A 15,516-nucleotide genomic window follows, 5' to 3' on the forward strand; every position below is an offset into this window, starting at 1 on the left:
GTACTTAGTATGCAGTGTCTGTGTACAGGTTATACAGTGATCACTGGTGACATTATACACAGGACCTCTGTATATAGTATACAGTGTATAGTGTCAGTGTATAGGTAGCACACTAACTCACCAGTGACGTCTCTAGGTGAAGTCCTTCATCTTTCATCCAGCACAGACCGCCATCACTTCATCCAGCCAGGGCTCGTCTCTGCAGGAAATAACACAGTTATCTCGAGCTCCGCTTGCAGAACACATTACTTAATTTTTTCCAACTTCTACATTACACCACATGAAGAAAAAAAGGCGACATAGTGTCACTCTTCACAGTATCAGGACCGCCATCCCATTTAAAACAGTATACTCAAAAAATAAAATAAATACATCACTGCAGTAATAATATCCCGTAATTAGCCCCTATGGTAATAATAATATCCCCCATCCGGGCCCCGTGTATCTTATTCCTGGCTCCAGCCATATGTTCTCGCTTCCTGCCCTCATGAGTATCCATCCTGCCCCATATGATCTCCCCATCCTGCCCCATTGGTCTCCATCGTATCCATCCTGCCCCATGATCCTGCACGATCTGTCTCCAATCCTGCCCCATGTCTTTCATTCTGCCCCGTGTCTCCAATCATGCCCCGTATCTACATTCTGCCCATGTCTCCAATCCTGCCCCATCTGTCTCCATTCCTGCCCCAGTGTGTCCAGCATCTCTGCCCCCAGTGTGTCCAGCATCTCTGCCCCTAATGTGTTCAGCATCTCTGCCCCCAATGTGTCCAGCATCTCTGCCCCCAATGTGTCCAGTATCTCTGCCCCCAATGTGTCCAGCATCTCTGCCCCAATGTGTCCAGCATCTCTGCCCCAAAGTGTCCAGCATCTCTGCCCCCAATGTGTCCAGTACCTCTGCTCCCAATGTGTCCAGTATCTCTGCCCCTAATGTGTCCAGCATATCTGTCCCCCAATGTGTCCAGCATCTCTACCCCCAATGTGTCCAGCATCTCTGCCCCCAATGTGTCCAGCATCTCTGCCCCCAATGTGTCCAGCATGTCTGCTCCCAATGTATCCAGCATCTCTGCCCCCAATGTGTCCAGCATCTCTGCCCCCAATGTGTCCAGCATCTCTGCCCCCAATGTGTCCAGCATCTCTGCCCCCAGGGTCCAGCATCTCTGCCCCCAGTTTCCAGCATTCTGCCCTGGGCACCCCGGATTGCTGCTCTCAATAAAATTAAAAAAAAGAGTTCTTCTCATCTGACCACGCTTCTTCGGCGAAGCTCCCTCCTCACAGCTGAAGTGCGCACTCGCCGGCGACTGACAATGACATCAGACACCGACGACATGCGCGCTGCGGCTGATGTCAGCTGCCAGCCTCAGATTGGCTGGCGGCTGTTATGTCAATAGCGTTAAATTGCCACAGCGCCGGTAGGGGCCCGATGAGCAGATGAGATGGGGCCCGACACGGGCCCCCTCTGCCCACCGGGCCAATACGCCAGTCAGGGCAGTAATGCCCTGATGGCGGTGGTCAATCTGAGCGGTAGCCCAGGGCCCCCCCACACCACTGGGCCCTGGGCTACCCCCCAGATTGACCTCATTATAATCAGCCCCTGCCTCTAGCCATACACCCACACTTCTTCCTTTCAAAGCAAATCAGTCAAGTCCACTACAAATATTTTTAATGCAGGTAGAAAATATTTTATATGGTGCAGTAATTTTGTTTAGTTTCCATGGATGAAATTTCACTAACAATTTCACATATTAATGTGTCAGCAAGAGACATTCAAATTAGCCATGCAATCTGCCGTTCATTAGGGTCTATTCACACAGTCATAGAATTGCTGCTGTGGCCTCCCGCTCGGCTTTTATCAGCTCTACAAAAGAAATCAATTGAATCTTTAAAAGTGCTACTGAAGTCCTGATGGAATTGCCTTTTCCAATACACAGCTTGGCTAGAAAGTGTTGAACTGTACATTGCGGCTCTTTCAAATACCTTGGTGATTTACATAGAAGCATTTTTCGTATGGTAATTCAGTACTAAAGATTTTGCAGTCAATGTATGTGCTTAGATACAACATATTTTACTGAAAACACTTGCATTGGTCATGCTTCATAATAACCCTTAAAATATTAGTAATGTTTTACAAGAAAAGCATTAATAGGTTTTTATTGCAATTCCATGCCTAACCACATGGAGTGCTGATCAGGAAAATATTCCTTGAACAACCCAGATCATAAACTACTGTTCTTCAAGCCTATGCAGTATGATGCACTTAAGCGCCATCTAGTGAGAGTATAATATTATGAATACTGTATATTGCCTGATATTATTACCTGATCCTGTTGGTTGCAGTAACCTTAAAGAAAACCTTTAAGTCTGTCACTTGCAGAAAATCTGTATCATCTTTTTACCTTACGTAAATGCCACTTTTCTCCTAAGTCTGGTGTTGTGTTTATTTTGTTCCTGTGCCTCTCCATTATAGACATATGGCGCCTTCCTCCTTGTGAGTAAGCGCCTTCCTCCCTGTGAGTAAATCTAGTCTTTTTATCCAAGTTGGCATGTTCATCATTTTTTTTTCTATGGGAGTCTTTTTGATGGCCACCCCAGTTGGCTAAAATGACTAGATTTATATACAGAGAGGAAAGGACTGTATCTCCATAAAGGAGAGGCACAGGAACAAAAGAAATTCAGGAGAACAGCGGCATTTAGACCAAGTAAAACACATATCATATAAGTGGCAAGTGACAAGTCCTTTTTTTAATCTTAAAGGGGTATTCCCATCTCCAAGATCCTATTCCAATATGTAGTAGGTGTAATAATAAAAATATTAGCAAATACCTACAATTAGAAATGTTGTATAGTTCTTCGTATTTATGTCGCTTACCCCATGTACAGGACATTGTAGTAGCTTATGTATCCATGGTTACGACCACTGATATATTGATAGTTAGTTAGCTGTTAGTGGTCGTAACTATGGATACCTAAGCAACTGCACATGGGGTAAGCAACACAGCAAATCAGAATAACGGTAATAAAATTTCTAATTGTAGATAATTGCTGTTATTATTATTATTATTATTATTAATTCTACTACACACTGGGATAGGATCTTGGAGATGGGAATACCGATTTAATACTCTTTTATAGTAGGATTATTTGTTTTTTAGATATTTTCCTTACCTAGGTTAATCTGCTAATACATTTTAGATATCTGATTACCAAAAAAGCTTCAGCCAACAGCTATCCCTCCCATCCCTCAGGTCTGTTCCCGGTATCATGGCACCTGCATTATCGATTCTTGGTTCATCACATCCATGTCTGCTATGTGCAAAAAGAAAAAAAAGAGCATGAACCGCACATCCCAAAATCATACGTTGATCTAAAGCCGCTAGGCAAAAATTTAAATACTGAACATGAGGTTTTCAGTTTAACATTCTGATCAGACTGTATGAAGCCCACTGCCCCTTCACGGCAAACCTCGTAGTGGGTCCTAATGCCCTAACGGAGCGGAGCCGTGCGGCGACCACCGCCGCAGCGGCCAAGCACCAGCAGGGCGGACGGCCTGTTGCCCCACAGCACCCATGCTGCGAGACTGAGTCCCCAAGACTCCAGACCGCGCCGCCCCACCAGCACAAAGCCACAGCAACAATGGCCGCCACACAGCACCAGCACCAAAATGAAGGGAGCATTTCAACTCACCTTCCTCCAGCTCTTCAGTGAGAGCCAAAATGGGCTAGACCCCTTACTTTGCAGTCTCCTGCTAATTAAAATCACCTGAGCCAAATGGGAGGAGTGCTGGTCCAAAAAAAGAGACAAGTACATGCTATGTGCAAAAAGAAAAAAAAGAGCATGAACCGCACATCCCAAAATCATACGTTGATCTAAAGCCGCTAGGCAAAAATTTAAATACTGAACATGAGGTTTTCAGTTTAACATTCTGATCAGACTGTATGAAGCCCACTGCCCCTTCACGGCAAACCTCGTAGTGGGTCCTAACGCCCTAACGGAGCGGAGCCGTGCGGCGACCACCGCCGCAGCGGCCAAGCACCAGCAGGGCGGACGGCCTGTTGCCCCACAGCACCCATGCTGCGAGACTGAGTCCCCAAGACTCCAGACCGCGCCGCCCCACCAGCACAAAGCCACAGCAACAATGGCCGCCACACAGCACCAGCACCAAAATGAAGGGAGCATTTCAACTCACCTTCCTCCAGCTCTTCAGTGAGAGCCAAAATGGGCTAGACCCCTTACTTTGCAGTCTCCTGCTAATTAAAATCACCTGAGCCAAATGGGAGGAGTGCTGGTCCAAAAAAAGAGACAAGTACATGCTATGTGCAAAAAGAAAAAAAAGAGCATGAACCGCACATCCCAAAATCATACGTTGATCTAAAGCCGCTAGGCAAAAATTTAAATACTGAACATGAGGTTTTCAGTTTAACATTCTGATCAGACTGTATGAAGCCCACTGCCCCTTCACGGCAAACCTCGTAGTGGGTCCTAACGCCCTAACGGAGCGGAGCCGTGCGGCGACCACCGCCGCAGCGGCCAAGCACCAGCAGGGCGGACGGCCTGTTGCCCCACAGCACCCATGCTGCGAGACTGAGTCCCCAAGACTCCAGACCGCGCCGCCCCACCAGCACAAAGCCACAGCAACAATGGCCGCCACACAGCACCAGCACCAAAATGAAGGGAGCATTTCAACTCACCTTCCTCCAGCTCTTCAGTGAGAGCCAAAATGGGCTAGACCCCTTACTTTGCAGTCTCCTGCTAATTAAAATCACCTGAGCCAAATGGGAGGAGTGCTGGTCCAAAAAAAGAGACAAGTACATGCTATGTGCAAAAAGAAAAAAAAGAGCATGAACCGCACATCCCAAAATCATACGTTGATCTAAAGCCGCTAGGCAAAAATTTAAATACTGAACATGAGGTTTTCAGTTTAACATTCTGATCAGACTGTATGAAGCCCACTGCCCCTTCACGGCAAACCTCGTAGTGGGTCCTAACGCCCTAACGGAGCGGAGCCGTGCGGCGACCACCGCCGCAGCGGCCAAGCACCAGCAGGGCGGACGGCCTGTTGCCCCACAGCACCCATGCTGCGAGACTGAGTCCCCAAGACTCCAGACCGCGCCGCCCCACCAGCACAAAGCCACAGCAACAATGGCCGCCACACAGCACCAGCACCAAAATGAAGGGAGCATTTCAACTCACCTTCCTCCAGCTCTTCAGTGAGAGCCAAAATGGGCTAGACCCCTTACTTTGCAGTCTCCTGCTAATTAAAATCACCTGAGCCAAATGGGAGGAGTGCTGGTCCAAAAAAAGAGACAAGTACATGCTATGTGCAAAAAGAAAAAAAAGAGCATGAACCGCACATCCCAAAATCATACGTTGATCTAAAGCCGCTAGGCAAAAATTTAAATACTGAACATGAGGTTTTCAGTTTAACATTCTGATCAGACTGTATGAAGCCCACTGCCCCTTCACGGCAAACCTCGTAGTGGGTCCTAACGCCCTAACGGAGCGGAGCCGTGCGGCGACCACCGCCGCAGCGGCCAAGCACCAGCAGGGCGGACGGCCTGTTGCCCCACAGCACCCATGCTGCGAGACTGAGTCCCCAAGACTCCAGACCGCGCCGCCCCACCAGCACAAAGCCACAGCAACAATGGCCGCCACACAGCACCAGCACCAAAATGAAGGGAGCATTTCAACTCACCTTCCTCCAGCTCTTCAGTGAGAGCCAAAATGGGCTAGACCCCTTACTTTGCAGTCTCCTGCTAATTAAAATCACCTGAGCCAAATGGGAGGAGTGCTGGTCCAAAAAAAGAGACAAGTACATGCTATGTGCAAAAAGAAAAAAAAGAGCATGAACCGCACATCCCAAAATCATACGTTGATCTAAAGCCGCTAGGCAAAAATTTAAATACTGAACATGAGGTTTTCAGTTTAACATTCTGATCAGACTGTATGAAGCCCACTGCCCCTTCACGGCAAACCTCGTAGTGGGTCCTAACGCCCTAACGGAGCGGAGCCGTGCGGCGACCACCGCCGCAGCGGCCAAGCACCAGCAGGGCGGACGGCCTGTTGCCCCACAGCACCCATGCTGCGAGACTGAGTCCCCAAGACTCCAGACCGCGCCGCCCCACCAGCACAAAGCCACAGCAACAATGGCCGCCACACAGCACCAGCACCAAAATGAAGGGAGCATTTCAACTCACCTTCCTCCAGCTCTTCAGTGAGAGCCAAAATGGGCTAGACCCCTTACTTTGCAGTCTCCTGCTAATTAAAATCACCTGAGCCAAATGGGAGGAGTGCTGGTCCAAAAAAAGAGACAAGTACATGCTATGTGCAAAAAGAAAAAAAAGAGCATGAACCGCACATCCCAAAATCATACGTTGATCTAAAGCCGCTAGGCAAAAATTTAAATACTGAACATGAGGTTTTCAGTTTAACATTCTGATCAGACTGTATGAAGCCCACTGCCCCTTCACGGCAAACCTCGTAGTGGGTCCTAACGCCCTAACGGAGCGGAGCCGTGCGGCGACCACCGCCGCAGCGGCCAAGCACCAGCAGGGCGGACGGCCTGTTGCCCCACAGCACCCATGCTGCGAGACTGAGTCCCCAAGACTCCAGACCGCGCCGCCCCACCAGCACAAAGCCACAGCAACAATGGCCGCCACACAGCACCAGCACCAAAATGAAGGGAGCATTTCAACTCACCTTCCTCCAGCTCTTCAGTGAGAGCCAAAATGGGCTAGACCCCTTACTTTGCAGTCTCCTGCTAATTAAAATCACCTGAGCCAAATGGGAGGAGTGCTGGTCCAAGTGCTCTTCTTTTTTTTTTTTTTTTTTTTTCTTTTTGCACATAACATCCATGTCTGCCCCCTGAGGAACCGTATGACGGGGAAACGCGTCGGGGCGTTATACTTACAGCTAAGTGTCTCCTTTAGGGAGAATATCCCTTCCACTGGCTGTTTATGTTAGCACCTAAATATTTCTTTTGGTCTAGCATATCGCATTAGCATGAACACTGATTACTGGCCACTAATGAGTATTGGCACCTGTATGTGATCCTGTATGTAGTGGTGCTACTACATTGTCTAGTCAAAAAACAACGTTTTGTATACTGCTGGCTAGCTCATGTATAGTGGTGACAGTGTAGCTATGCACAGTCCTGTATTTGATCTGGACTGAACCAAGTTTTTTGTATCTATGTCCCTCTTCCTACTGAGGTCTCATCATTGATGCATATGAGGATATTCTCTGAGGGCATATATAGGGACAATTGTGCTAATATCTTTGAGCTATTTTTTTGATATATGCCTTTAGTACACTGTCCCTAATGGGACCACAAGTAGGGAGTTGGTCAACATTTATATAGTGTGCACTTTAGTTCTTTTTTGCCTGCTTGCCCTTCCTTCATCTCTTTATATTGCTCATTGTTTTCTCCCCTTTTAGTTGGCAAGGTATTTAATAGGGCCAGCAGGGGTTAGCCGGCGCGGAGTGGGGGCGCCAAATAAACTATCAGGGTGCCAACCTCCACTGTCAGGCAGGGGCAGTAGGCCAGTGCAGGGATACCCTTCAGGATAGGTGCACCTATAATTGTATCCCTTAAATATTTAATACACTGTTTTTCTGTTCTCACTGGGAAGTGGTATTTTTAACATATTTAATCATTAAAATTATATTTTTAAAGGGGATTTATATGTTACACGTTGATTTCCCTTGTATGTAATATTTTCCTTTGATGCCTATATTTATGTCGCTTACCCCATGTACAGGACATTGTAGTAGCTTATGTATCCATGGTTACGACCACTGATATATTGATAGTTAGTTAGCTGTTAGTGGTCGTAACTATGGATACCTAAGCAACTGCACATGGGGTAAGCAACACAGCAAATCAGAATAACGGTAATAAAATTTCTAATTGTAGATAATTGCTGTTATTATTATTATTATTATTATTATTAATTCTACTACACACTGGGATAGGATCTTGGAGATGGGAATACCGATTTAATACTCTTTTATAGTAGGATTATTTGTTTTTTAGATATTTTCCTTACCTAGGTTAATCTGCTAATACATTTTAGATATCTGATTACCAAAAAAGCTTCAGCCAACAGCTATCCCTCCCAATTGACAAGAATCCATGTGTTATCGATGGGAAGAGGTGAATAAGTCAATGCCATCATTTTGGGTAGTCATTCTAGTTAGGCCAGGCACAGGGGATGACCTACATGACTTATTTTGGGAGAAAGTGAAGTGGTCGGGTCCAAACATTGTGATTGATGGGATAAGATCAGTTCATAGTGAGGGGGTAGTAGAGATAGGTGGGATGTGTAGGTTTATGAATCGGATTGGTCAGCCGTTTTTAACTTTCACTGGAACCTTATAATGGCAAGGAGTCATCAAATACCACTCCAGGGCAGTCCCTGGGTCTGCAGCAGCTGACCGGAGTGTCAGAGACACAGGCACAAGGTACAGGAGGACAAAGTCAAAGATGTGGTAAGACAATCCAGGGTCAGAGCAGGCAGCACAGGATCAGAGTATAGGGCCAGGTTGAAAGCAGGAGAGACACAACAAACATGCATCAACAGGAACCAGAGACAAGAAAATGGGAACCAATGAATGGGTAAGGAGTGGTGGGATGAGATGCTTAATAAATCCGCTGCTGCCTAGGGATAGGCTGGGGAAGTAAACCTTGCATGATACTGCAGGGTACAATTACTGCAGGATCTGGCCAGGCCTCCATATACCTTGGTATAGATTCACTAGGAGCAGTGCTGGCAGTAAGCACAAGGCAGCTCAGGGAGATGGTCTGATCCTGGGGAAGCAGAGTGGTGAATGCAGTGAGAAGGGCAGCCCTGAGAAGGCGTCCAAAACGCTGGTGTGACACAGATAATCGGAAACATTATTATTATTATTCATTTTTATAGCGCCATTTATTCCATGGTGCTTTACACGTGGAAGGGGCAATTATAGACAAGCACAACAAACATGAACAAAACAAGGCACACACAAGTACAGAGGGAGAGAGGACCCTGTCCGCAAGGGCTCACAGTCTACAGGGGATGGGTGAGGATACACTAGGAGTGGGTAGAGCTAGTTGTGCGGCGGTTCAGCAGACTAAGGATCACTGCAGGTTGTAGGCTTGTCGGAAGAGGTGGGTCTTCAGGTTCTTTTTGAAGGTTTCCGTGGTAGGTGAGAGTCTGATGTGTTGGGGTAGAGAGTTCCAGAGTATGGGAGAAGCACGGGAGAAGTCTTGCATGCAGTTGTGGTAAGAAGAGATAAGAGGGGAGTAGAGAAGGAGATCTTGAGAGGATCGAAGGTTGCGTGTGGGTAAGTAACGGGAGACCATGTCACAGATGTATGGAGGAGACAGGTTGTGGATGACTTTGTATGTCATAGTTAGGGTTTGAACTGGAGCCTCTGGACAATAGGAAGCCAGTGAAGAGCTTGGCAGAGAGGGGAGGCTGGGGAATAACGGGAAGACAGGTGGATTAATCGGGCAGCAGAGTGTAGGATCGACATCAGCTTGTATATACATGCTGATGATTTCCCTATAAATGAGCAAAACGCTGGTTCATCAGGTGATTGGATAGTTTATGCCTGCATTATAATCATCAGTTCTCAGCAACAAGTTGTCCTTTGTAAATAGAATATGTGCTTATGATAACAATGTTTTTTCTATGCAATCGTATTAATGATATATGTATGTGTATCTGTGTGGGTATATATATACGGTAGGTGTATCTGTATGTATGTGCGGTATATGTGTGTATGCACGTACGGTATATGTATGTGTATCTGTGTATATGTACGGTGTATGTATGTACGGTATATGTGTGTATGTATGTACGGTATGTGTATGTATGATGGTATATGTATGTGTGTCTGTGTGTATATAGTGTATACGTATGTAAGGTATGTGTGTGTATTTATGTATGCATGGTATATGTATATACAGTATATGTATGTGCATCTGTGTGTGTATGTACGTATGTGTGTACGATATATGTATGTACAGTGTATGTGTGTATGTATGTACGGTATATGTATGTATGGTGTATCTGTGATTACTGGGCCCCCCAGAGATTCAGAGAACGGGTTCCTGGATGGAGCAGAGTTGTGCCTGCTCAGCCTCTGCTGCTCTCTCCATTATCTGAACAGCTGCTGAGCGCTGCGCTCAGCTCTTTCCATCACTTCCACAGACAATGAATAGAGCAGATACCAGATGAAATAGATACCAGACATATAATGTAATATAATATATACATGGCCGGGCTCTGCTGATTCCATGCAGCTGCTATGGGGCCCGTGAGTCAGGGGGGCCCACCTGGTACCAGCAAAGCATCAGCAGCATAGCAGCGGGTGACAGGAGGTGGGAGCCGGCTGCTGTGGCTAAAGCCTGTGCCTGCTGCTAAAGGGAAATTAATATTCACTGCTCCACATGCCCATAGTCCCTCCCACCGCTATGCAAAGAAGCTGGCGCCGAGATATGAGAGGGACTATAGGAGTGGAGAGCAGTGAATATTCATTTCACTTTAATAGCGGGCACGGTAGCCACAGCTGCAGGCTTCCTGCTGCTGGGCGATAATATGTGCCGCTAATAAAGGGAATGAATATTCACTGCTCTCCACGCCCATGAATATAGTATATATCAGTGAGTGAGTGAGCACATGGTGGCCATAAAACTGTAGAACTGCATTATATTCTATGGGGGACTGCATTATATTCTATGAGGGGGGCTGCGTTACACTATATGAGGTCAGAATTAAATTCTGCTAGCTGAAGAGCCCGGTGTTGCCTGGGCATAGTAACAAACTGTGGTAAGTTATAACAAATTCTAATGTTTATATTGCACATACTCGTACATAGTGACATTTCACATCATATATTCAACACTACAGATTTGCAACACAAATTAACTAAGGCTGGTTTCACATTTGGGGTTGTGTCCGCAGCAATTATGCCGCATACTTCTGCATGCCTCGTGTTTTCTTATCGTTAACATTATGGACGCAGGTACATGCTATTGGATACTTTTTGCCGCATTTGATGACGTATGCGTCGTTTCATTGTCTGCGGCTTGGTGCGGTAAACGCAACATGTTGCAATTTCTGAGGCATGAATTTGTCGCCTAGAAACGTATGCGGTTGTTTGCGGAAGGAATGCGTTGAAAAAATGCATTTCAGTCTATGAAAACGCACACGCGTTTGTTTGCATTTGTGAACGCATGCGTTTTTCCACAGTAAAACGTGTCTAGACACTAATTAGCCACCCCCCACATACAAACTGATAAAAAGAGGGAGTGGGCATTTGCAGTCCACAACTCTGCAGACTGGACGAAGCTCTGACACTGGAAAGAACCTATGAGGAATCTCCACTTTGGACAATAAAAGCCAATGTCTGTCTTTTCTTTTTTCTCTCTTTATATGTACTAATAATTTCTGTCTCTTTTTTCTTGCTGCATTCATCAGAATGTCGTCGTCGTCTTCTTCCGAGGAGCATCTTGGCCCTGAACACGGTGGACACGAAAGTGAAGTGAGTACTCACCTTTTCAGATTGGTAAGTATTGTCTGTCACATCTACACATGGGACAATTTTTTTTCTTTTTCAGAACAGTTCTTCAACTGCAGCAGAGGCCGAGCAGGAGCAGCATGGACAAGTTTGTGTGGCAAGGCGGCGTGTAAGTATAACTGACTGATTGTACTCTGTTTATTGTATCCTGACTGTACTATTCTTGCCTGTTCATTTCTTCACTTTGCTTATTTCTTTTTGTTCTTGACTCCTTTTTTTTCTTGACTTTAATTATTCTTGCCTGTTTTCTGTCTCTGTTGTTTTCTTTATTTTCCTTATTTTAATCTCTCCAGCATTAATGTATTTCTTTCTTTTCTAGGTTCCAAAACGGGATGAAGACCTCATTGATAATGATATCCTCATCTCCCTGGTCCATGAACGAGTCTTGTTGTGGGACACCTGGGTTCCCCAGCACTCGGACAACGTGATGATACGGCGACTATGGAATATACGCTGTGAATTCAACCGCAAATGTGAAACTTGCCTAAATGATTACCCAAACATTGATAGTATTTTATTTTCAACTCATTCAAGAGCCTTTTAGTTAAAAACATTTTTGGTTTTTACTTCCGCTGCAAAGATGAACAGATTTCCCACATCATCCCGTCAGCCAGAGCCACCGGACTACTTCCCCTAATATCCAAATCATTCCATCATCCAGAGCCACCGGACTACTACCCCTAATATCGCAATCACCCAATCAGCCAGAGCCACCGGACTACTACCCCTAATATCGCAATCACCCAATCAGCTAGAGCCACCAGACTACTACCCCTAATATCGCAATCACCCAATCAGCCAGAGCCACCGGACTACTACCCCTAATATCCCACATCATGCCATCAAAGCCACTGGATTACTACCCCTAATATCCCACATCATCCCGTCAGCCAGAGCCACTGGACTACTACCCCTAATATCCCACATTATCCCATCAGCCAGAGCCCCCGGACTACTGCCACTAATATCCCACATTATCCCGTGAGAGCCACCGGATTACTACCCCTAATATTCCACATCAACCCGTCAGCCAGAGCCCCCGGACTACTGCCACTAATATCCCACATTATCCCGTGAGAGCCACCGGATTACTACCCCTAATATTCCACATCATCCCGTCAGCCAGAGCCACTGGACTACTACCCCTAATTTCCCACATCATCCCGTCAGAGCCAACATTGTCAAGATGGCGCTGTTACACCGATTAAAATGATACCTGGGTTGGAGAAATTTGTCTTGTGTTTCCTTTTTTAATCCGTGTTTGAAGTTTTAAGTTAATGAGGATGCTTCATGCCAGACAAAGAAAAGTTCCTGATTCTGGGCTCCCCCTTCAGTTTGTGTCAGAGGGTGATCTGTGTCGGCATGGTAATAAATTGTGTTATTTCCAGCTTTACAGAAGGACGATAACACCATAGAAATGATAAGAATAATAGACCTCAGTTACCACAACTGTCTACAAGGAAAACTGTTGCTGATAGCAACCAATCACAGCTCAACTTCTTTTAAATAGCTCTTGTGAAATTAAAGATGCTTAGTGATTGGTTGGGGCTATGTGGAGTGAGCGTGGCTGATGCACACACACATACACACACACACATACACTTTATATATTAGATATGGGGACTGCAATATACTTTATGGAGGACTATGGGGAGTGTATAATACTCTATGGATGACTATAGGGAGTGTATTATACTATATGGAGGACTATGGGGAGTCTATTATACTATATAGAGGACTATATGGAGAGTATTATACTATATGGAAGTCTATGAGGAGTCTATTATACTATATGGAGTATTATGGGGAGTCTATTATACTATATGGAGGACTATGGGGGTGTATTATACTATATGGAGGACTATGGGTGGTGCAAAATACAGCCTATTCATCAAGTGATTGGATTGGTTATGCCGGAACAAAAATCATTGTTCTCATCAGCACATCGTCCGGTGAAAACTGCAGATATGCTGCTAAGATGATACTGTATGTGGACAGATTGATCTACTAGTGATCATTTTGTCCCCATCATTGTTCCTCAGCCAGTGTAAAGAGGCTGGGAAACAAGATAAGTACAACCAAAATGTTTCTGTGTGGTGGTGCAATTTGTTAGCATTTGGGGCCATATTTAAACTTTTGCATAGAGCCCTACTTTGCCTAAAACTGTCCCTGTATATATATAGGTGATTGGTGGTCATTTAGTGGCCAAAGTTCGCTTGTCTAAATGGACCTTTATATATTTATAGCAGCTGATCCTGTGGATTTCTACAGGAAAGAGTAACCAACTAATATGAATGGGGAGAGAGCAGGTAAGCATGGACATATTGCATTTCAATTCTTTACACGTAACTGAACGTGTGGAGTGGAGTGGAGTGGTTTGGATAAACATTCAGCCAAAAGTTGACGTTTATGGGAAATTTGAGATTGATTCAGTAGACATGTAGGGGTGCTGGGCACTGTAGTCGTAACACAGATTCTAAAATGTGTCCACATTACAGCCATGTATAAAATAGTCTGAAAATCTAGTAAGGTGCATATTATCAATATTCTTTTAATAAACCCCCATGTGAGTGACATCAGATTTCCAGTCGTTAACCGAGATTTATGCTGGCTCCGTCCATCTTCTAATCTCCCTATAAACTCACAAGCGCTTGTTATCTCCTGTTAATTAAACCGCTGTGGGATTTACTATGGAGTCCTACCTAGTTATTCAGCACTTAATTAAATATAACTACTGTATGTATTCTGACCAGTCAATGTAATTAACTGTAATTGACACTGCTCAGTAATCTTACTGCCTCCTAATAACCTCGCCATCCCAATCCGAAAGACAATAGCAGCGCCTCAGGTCAGACTCGCGGAGATTCAATGAGGCTTTTTTTCGGGCCTACGAAATTCAGGCCGACAAGTGATAATATGAAGCGCTGATGGCTTTTTTTCTCAGAGACGTTGGCCTTAATTAATCAAAGTCTCAGCTTTTTGGCACATCCGGATGTCATGGGCTGAAGAAATATAGATATCTATTGTAAAAAAATTGATTTATGACTGTGAAAAATTACAGAATACTAGAAAGACATTTAATAAAAAATATGATTGCCTTGAGTTTTCAGGAGAATACGTGTACTAGTTTTTCATAGGATGTTCTTTAACCCTTTGAAGGATAATTTTCAGTTTCTGCACTTTATATGTCTTTTTAAATTCAGAAAGCCATAACTGTTTAATTTTTCCCTTGGCATAGTTCTATGAGGGCTTGTTTATTTGTGGGAAGAGTTGTAGCCTACTCCATGTACGTGCACACTGACTATGGCATATAGTTACGTCAGGGTGTGTGAACAAGTTAAAACATTTAATCAAATGTCATCATTGTGAGGCCAAAAGATATACTGTCTGTGTTGCCAATAGCAACCAGTCACAGCACAGCTCTCATTACCATACCTCCCAACTTTTGAAGAGGGGCAAAGTTTGCCGCACGCAAGGCGCGCCACGGCAAATTTTAGGCCACGCCTCTGACCACACCCATTCATAACTAGCCACACACATATCCACGTCCCAACCACACCCATTTAGCACTGCTGATCACACTTTCATAAAGAATAATCATAAACAAAAAAATATGGCCACACAGTGCTCCATACTGTATAATGGCCACACATGATGCTCCATACTGTATAATGGCCACACATGATGCTCCATACTGTATATTGGCCCCACATGATGCTCCATACTGTACAATGGCCTCACATGATGCTCCACACTGTACAATGGCCCCACATGATGCTCCATACTGTATAATGGCCACACAGTGCTCCATACTGTATAATGGCCCCATATGATGCTCCATACTGTACAATGGCCCCACATGATGCTCCATACTGTACAATGGCCACACAGTGCTCCATACTGTATAATGGCCCCACATGATGCTCCATACTGTACAATGGCCCCACATGATGCTCC

General features: G+C 45.1%; 1 protein-coding gene across 3 annotated transcripts in view; it reads left to right on the top strand.

Moving 5' to 3' along the window:
• Positions 1 to 12,773, top strand: part of LOC143817495 (uncharacterized) — a 62,650-nt gene extending 49,877 nt beyond the window's left edge. For 2 of the 3 annotated variants that reach the window (XM_077299063.1, XM_077298999.1), the window contains 3 exons: positions 11,460 to 11,523; positions 11,600 to 11,668; positions 11,879 to 12,773. In XM_077299063.1, coding sequence (XP_077155178.1) covers positions 11,461 to 11,523; positions 11,600 to 11,668; positions 11,879 to 12,103 — 357 coding nt within the window. In that variant the 5' untranslated portion in view covers position 11,460 and the 3' untranslated portion in view covers positions 12,104 to 12,773. Of the gene's footprint in view, positions 1 to 11,459; positions 11,524 to 11,599; positions 11,673 to 11,878 lie in introns of all 3 variants that reach the window. The other variant, XR_013224177.1, reaches the window with a different exon arrangement.
• Positions 12,774 to 15,516: the final 2,743 nt, after the last annotated feature.

Source organism: Ranitomeya variabilis, chromosome 1 (genome assembly GCF_051348905.1).
Source record: "Ranitomeya variabilis isolate aRanVar5 chromosome 1, aRanVar5.hap1, whole genome shotgun sequence".
NCBI lineage: Eukaryota > Metazoa > Chordata > Amphibia > Anura > Dendrobatidae > Ranitomeya > Ranitomeya variabilis.